Source organism: Elephantulus edwardii, unplaced genomic scaffold (assembly GCF_000299155.1).
Source record: "Elephantulus edwardii isolate Elephantulus edwardi_28Jun2011 unplaced genomic scaffold, EleEdw1.0 scaffold00168, whole genome shotgun sequence".
In the NCBI taxonomy this organism is placed as follows: domain Eukaryota; kingdom Metazoa; phylum Chordata; class Mammalia; order Macroscelidea; family Macroscelididae; genus Elephantulus; species Elephantulus edwardii.
Genome location: NW_006399918.1, coordinates 2,312,209 through 2,318,910, shown reverse-complemented (window position 1 = coordinate 2,318,910; position 6,702 = coordinate 2,312,209). Strand labels below are relative to the sequence as shown.

General features: G+C 37.8%; 1 protein-coding gene across 1 annotated transcript; it reads right to left on the bottom strand.

Moving 5' to 3' along the window:
• Positions 1 to 2,892: 2,892 nt before the first annotated feature.
• LOC102863153 (olfactory receptor 10R2-like) lies at positions 2,893 to 3,834 on the bottom strand. Its single transcript, XM_006895510.1, has one exon. It carries the CDS (start codon positions 3,832 to 3,834, stop codon positions 2,893 to 2,895), a length of 942 nt encoding a protein of 313 aa, XP_006895572.1.
• Positions 3,835 to 6,702: the final 2,868 nt, after the last annotated feature.

Below are 6,702 nucleotides of genomic sequence, written 5' to 3'. Positions count from 1 at the left end.
GCCAAACGTACTTTACAGTATAGTGCTATTGGAAGTTTCTCATAACTTTCTGTTCATGGAGGGAGGAGACTGATGGTTATGAACTGATGCATTCCAATATAGACATGTCTGGCAGAGCCATAAGCCTCAATTTATTAAGGGAACTGTTAATTTCCAGTCACTTTAAATAGAAAGAAACCTCATTTTAGTTTTATTGCATTTAAAACTCACCTTCAACCTTCTAATGAGTCTTAGGGTAGAGTGAGTTTAGTACTGAGCTGCTAACCACAATGGTAGCAGTTCAAGCACACTAGCCCTAGCCCATCCTCTGAGAGAAATAGACTCGATCTACTAACATAAAGATTTACAGTATTGGCAATCCCACACAGTCATTCTGTACTTTCTGTAATGTCACTATTTATGTAAATTAACTTGGCAGCAGTAGGCTTGTCAGTCATCTAGGGCCTATACGTGGGGTTTGGCAATGTTTCTTATATTAGAGTTATGTGGTTTTGAGTTGCATCCTATGTCCAGAAACCTATGTGCATCAAACAGTATGGTGAATAGTGAAAGGATTCAACCTTGACTAGATAAGATGGGTATAGAAAATTGTCAATTGTTGAACAACTTAAAAATAATGTGGTATATTGAGATATCAAATGGTCCATTCACAGGCACATCTTTTTAAACAGGTTATACAAAAGCTCAGATATATTTCATTTCCTTTTTCAAATTAATTCTTTTAATTATGCTTAAGTACTGAATTGTTATTAGAAAAAAATTGGTTCTTCTTAAAGATGATGTGAGAAGCTTAGATCGAAGAAGCCACGTGTTTCATATTAAAACCTTAAGTAATCAGGCATAATTAAGGAAAATAAATCACAGATAAAAATTCAATAAACTCCCATAACATAGAACTTTTGTCAATCACTTTTTCGCACTAGCACAGAACTGCTAATACATAATCAAAGTTGTTTAAATAGCAGTAGGAAAATACCTTTAATAAAGAAATACTACATTCAAAAAATATTTAGTTAATGAGCTACAATTACCTATGTAGTTTTGGCGAGAAAAAATGACGAGAACAAAATAATGAGGGTGACCAGTGGTAACCTTAGAGATGTATAATGCCTATCTTAAATGTTTGTATAATGTTACTGATAAAAATTATAAGAAACTATATTTCTTTATGATCGTGGGTAAATAAAAGATAAAAATAAGAACAAAAGTAGTAATTTAAAACTATAAAATATTAATATTTATTTTTTATATACTTAAAAATTATAAATAGAATTAACAATGGAGAGTACAGGTGTTCAGTTACATTCTACTTCAGAAAAGGAGGACACATGTTAATTAAGAGCTTCAGATATGTGCAGTATCATTTTAAAACTCGAAGAGTGTAAGTGCCTATTTAAAGGACAGCAGCAAAAGTCAGGTCACATGAGTAATGCAAAAGGGAGGTTGACGTTGTCATTATAACTGTCTCAAACGTCTGTGGAGAAACGTCTGTGTGCTAAAAAGACATGGCATGTATGAAAAACAACAAGTATCAGTTAAAATGAGGAGAAATTATAAGAGCTGAGTGCAAGAAGGATGTTCAGTCTGTGAAGTCCACAAAAAAATGATGCTTAATGTGCAGGGATAATTCTAATGAAGGAATTTATGTTTCTGTTGGAGATGGCACTGGATTACCAACTACATCTTCTCATGTGCCATTTATGTACCCTGATGGTCAGTTTGACAACCCTGTGTTTCATCCTTCTCATTAACTCAATGTGGAAGGCCTTGCAGATGTATTTTTAAGCTTCATTTAGACTGTCGTTGTTGTTTGTTGTTGTGTACCCTCAAGTTGGAACCGACTCATAGCTGACCCTAAGGTGGGTTCCAGAGGCAGTTAATCACACAGAGGAGATGGTCCATCATATACCCATGGAGCAGCTGGTGGCCTCAAACTGCATTCTTTTGGGATTGCAGCACAGCTTCTTGCAAAAGCTTCCTGCTTGGATGATTATAGTTTTCCATTCAAAGCTTCCATTTCCTAGTTTAGTTTTTGTGTAATATAAAGAGTTATTACCAGAAGTGGTAAGAAAAGGCATCTAGAAATGCCACTTTTGGAGTATCTAAAAGAAATGAAATTTCTTGAAGAGATAAGAGTCACCTGAGTTAAAACAGTAATAGTTTTGCACTATATATGATTTCATATATTACATATACTTTCTTTAAAATTATGATTTAATATATTACATATGCTTTCTTTAAAATTATTCAATAAATTGTATCAATTTGATTAAAAAATTCTGTGAATAATAAAAAAAAATGCACTATCTCATGTTATTATTTTTAAAAATAGATCCAGAGTGGAAAAGTAGTTCTTTAAAGTTGTGATCTAACCAGTGTCCAATTAAATTTCCTAGTAATATTAACCTAACAAAAACAACAATTATATTACAATGACTTTATTAATCTATTATATCATATTATTGGCTCTGAGCTACCGGAGTTTGAACACCTTCTTTTAGGCTGGCCATAACCTTCACCAAAGAGTATGATTACAGAGGTTTGTAAGCAAACAATTTTCAAATGCTGGATTAAAGATGATGGTTGCTAAAACTTTTTGAAAACTCTAAGTCTACAGGATGAAGTAACAGAGGAGAAGGAGGAGAATTATCTCTTATTTCCAAGAACACTGTTATCTACATAAACCTTTACAAGAGCCCAGGGAACAAGCCTATCAGAATCCCCTTAAAGCACAGAAGAGTAAGTTCCCTGCATGTTAAAATACTTCATAAAAACAAAACAAAACAAAACAAAGAGATATAGAGATAAGTAAAACATATATCCCCATAATTAGTTATTATGTATTAATGTTTTTATTTGCCCTCATGTGAGAGTAAAAATGAAGTATCATAATCATAAAATCTTGGGTGAAAATCCAGTCTTCCCGATAATTTTCCGAATAGCTATCTGGACATCTTTGTTCCTGAGGCTGTATACCATAGGGTTCAACAATGGAGTGATGATGGTATAGGTCACTGTCACCAGCCGGTCTTTGCCTGACGTGTATTTGGCTGAGGGCCGCAGGTAGACAGAAGAAGCACATCCATAGTGCACAATAACCACCGTGAGATGAGATGCACAGGTGGAGAAGGCTTTCCGTTTGCCTTCAGCTGATGGAATCCTCAGGATGGTGCGGACAATGAAGCCATAGGAAATGCAGATGAAGATGAAGGGCAGAACAAGTACCAAGACTCCGCAGATAAAAATGATCAATTCATTTGTGTAGGTTTCAGCACAAGCAAGACGAATGACGGGGGAAATATCACAAAAGTAGTGGTCAACCTTGTTGGATCCACAGAAAGGGAGGATAAATACTAAAGTTGTCCCTACCAAAGATATCAGGAAACCAGTAATAATACAAGCTCCTGCCAGTTGTCCACACATTCTCCATCTCATGAGAATGGGATAGTGCAAAGGCTGGCAGATGGCAGCATAGCGATCATAACCCATCACTCCCAGGAGCAGGCAGTTGGTGACGGCAAAACCAAGGAAAAAGAACATTTGGGTGGCACAGCTCATGAAGGAGAGTGTCCTGAGTATGGAGAATAGGTTGATAAGCATCTTGGGCAGAATAACAATTGTGTATAAGGTCTCCGAGACAGAAAGGACACACAGAAAGAAGTACATGGGGGTGTGCAGGCTGTGATCCAGGAAAATGACTGAAATGATGGTGAAGTTTCCACTCAGGATGATCATATAGAGGGAGAGAAAAACCACGAAAAGGACATGTTGCAGATCCCCAAGGCTGGAGAAACCCAGCAACAGGAACTCAGTGACAAAAGAGGAGTTGGCCATGGAGAGTTGACCTCAAAGATTAAGGACAATATCATCAGATCCAAAGAACTTTGGAATGGAGAAATAAGGGAGAACCATCACTTACTAAATGCAAAACAAAGCAACCAAAAAAACCTACTGTTGCTCTGATAGAAATAAGAGACATGGTTGAGCAAAAAGGATTGTAAATTACTATGAACTAAAATGCATTCAAAATATCCTTTTTTCATCGTAATATTAACAGGGAGCTCTGGTGGCCTAGTTGCAACAAGCTGTGCTGCAATCCTGAAGGCCCATAGTTTGAGACCACCAGCTGCTCAACAGGAGATGGATGGGCAATCTCCTCCCATGCGATTAACTATGGGAAGCCAAATGTTAAATAAAATGCTTGATCAGGAACTGAAGGAGTTACAGATCAAGCTAGAATTCCCCTTGTAACAGATTACAAGGGACAAAGTGGTGCTTCTCCTTAGACAGATCACAGGAGATAGGCACTCCCGGAAGATCATGCAGCGCCTGCCATCTCCCAGCTTGTCCTTGTGAACTAGTTCTTCCTGAGATAAGCAAAAGCATGTTAGTAGGGAAAAAACCAAACCAAAACAAAAAACATAGCTTCATTAGCAAAGAATTTTCTCTATGACTTACCTTCTGGCAATTCTGAATAAAAGCTAGAGAGACACTGGGCTCAGGGCTCCAGTCTTTGGGCTGTTAGTCCCCTGCCTTCAATCTCTTCCCCCACTTCCTTCTCAGTGTTTATGTCTCTTCTTTCATCCCAGTCAACAACAATTAACTGCCTCTGAAAACTTGCTGAAGGGTCAGCAATGGGTCGGTTCTGACCCAATGGTATACAACAACAAAATTAACAGTAGATTTGGAGGCACACACTCACATAGATTTATAGATATTGCTCATGCAAATTCTATACTTGTTTCCCTCACTCTTGCAGAAGTATGTAGTTTCCAGTCATATTTTTTATAACAAGATTTCAAAAAAACTTTTATCCAAGAGTTATGCTACCAACCGAAAGACAATGTGGTTGTCCAATTCACCAGTTGATATGCAGGAGAAAACTGATCAATTTCCCCTTTTGATATTTACTGCCTCTGAAAATCTTCTTGAAAGTCAGCTATGAGTTGGTTCTGAATCAAAAATAATAACAATTTATTTAAGTGGTCATTCTTTTATCCAGATGATTAGTAAACATATTCAATAAGTAATAAAATTTATGTCTGAGAATTTACCATCACCTCCTTCTAATATATTTTTCAGTTAGGAAAACATCAATTTATATATCTTTACAACTTTCTTTTAAATAGTATTATTCTCTTCTATGATTAAATTATATATATAATTAATCTATATACATAGATTTTTTTAGCAATTTATTAAATTTAACTTGATTTATAAGTAGTACTACAGAGCAAGGAAACACAGCATGGTTCAAAATTGGGAAGAGTATGAGTCAAGGATGTGTCCTGTCCCCATATCTTTTCAATCTATATGCAGAACAGATTGTCCAGGAGGCTGAGCTCTATGAGGAGAAGTGCAGCATCAGGATCAGAGGTAGACTCATCAACAATCTGCATTACGCAGATGAAACACCCTGCTTGCTGAAACCGAGGAGGACCTGAAACGCTTACTGCAGAAGATTAAGGACTGCAACCTTCAATATGGATTGAGGCTCAATATCAAGAAGACAAAGATTCTCACCACTGGGCCAATTGGCAGCATCATGATAGATGGTGAAAAGATTGGGATTGTTCACAGCTTCAGTTTTTTGGCTCTGCAATCAATATTCTTAGTACCAGCAGACAGTAAATTAAAAGACAAATTGCATGGGGAAAATCTGTTGTCAGAGACCTCTCCAAGGTACTGAAGAGCAACAATGTCGGTTTGGAAACTACGGTGCACCTCATACAGGCCATGGTCATTGCCATTACTTGCTATGCATCAGAGAGCTGGCCAATGATGAGGTATGATAGAGGGAGAATTGATGCCTTTGAGGTTTGGTGCTAGAGAAGAGTATTGAATATAACATGGACTGCTAGGAGAACAAACAAGTTGATCCTAGAGACAGTGAAGACAGGCTGCTCTTTGAAGGCAAGAATTCTGAAGCTTCATTTGACATACTTTGGACATGTTGCAAGGAGGCACCAGTCCTTGGAGAGGGATATCATACTTGGGAGGTAGGAGGGACTGTGCAGGAGGGGAAGACCCTCAATGAGATGGATTGACTCAGTGACTGGGGTAATCAGGATGGGTGTGTTGGAGACAATAAGATTGGAAAGGAATAGAGCAGGGTTTAGGGCTGTTGTACATAGGGTTACTATGAGTTACAAGCGACTAGATGGCACTTAACAACAACATAACCTAAAGGGAGTTCTGGTGGCCTAGTGATAGAGCTGCCCTGTCAACCTTGTTGTTTTTGTTTACCATCGAGTCAGAACTGACTCATAGCTAACCCTCCCATGGGTTTTCAGAAGCAGTTAACTAAATGGAAGGAGATTGCCCAACCTTCTCCTGTGGAGCAGCTGGTAGATTTGAATCTTAAGGGTTATGGTACAGCTTCTTGCCTCTAGGCCACTAGAACAAAAATTGTCCCTTTCCTCACTATTTCTACAGCCTCACTCTGCTGCTGGCATAGGCCATTTCTCACCTTCACTGTCAACCTTTAAAGGCATGCAATTAGAATCCACTAGTTTCTCTGTGGGAGAAAGACAGACAATAAACACCCATATGATTTACTGCCTCTGAAAACCTGTTGGAGGGTCAGCTATGTGTCAGGTTTGACTCAGCAGTACTCAACAACAGTAGTGACTATTACCTAAAGTATGTTGTTCAAATCCACCAGCTGCTGTGCAGGAGGATGTTCAATCTCCTCTAATATGA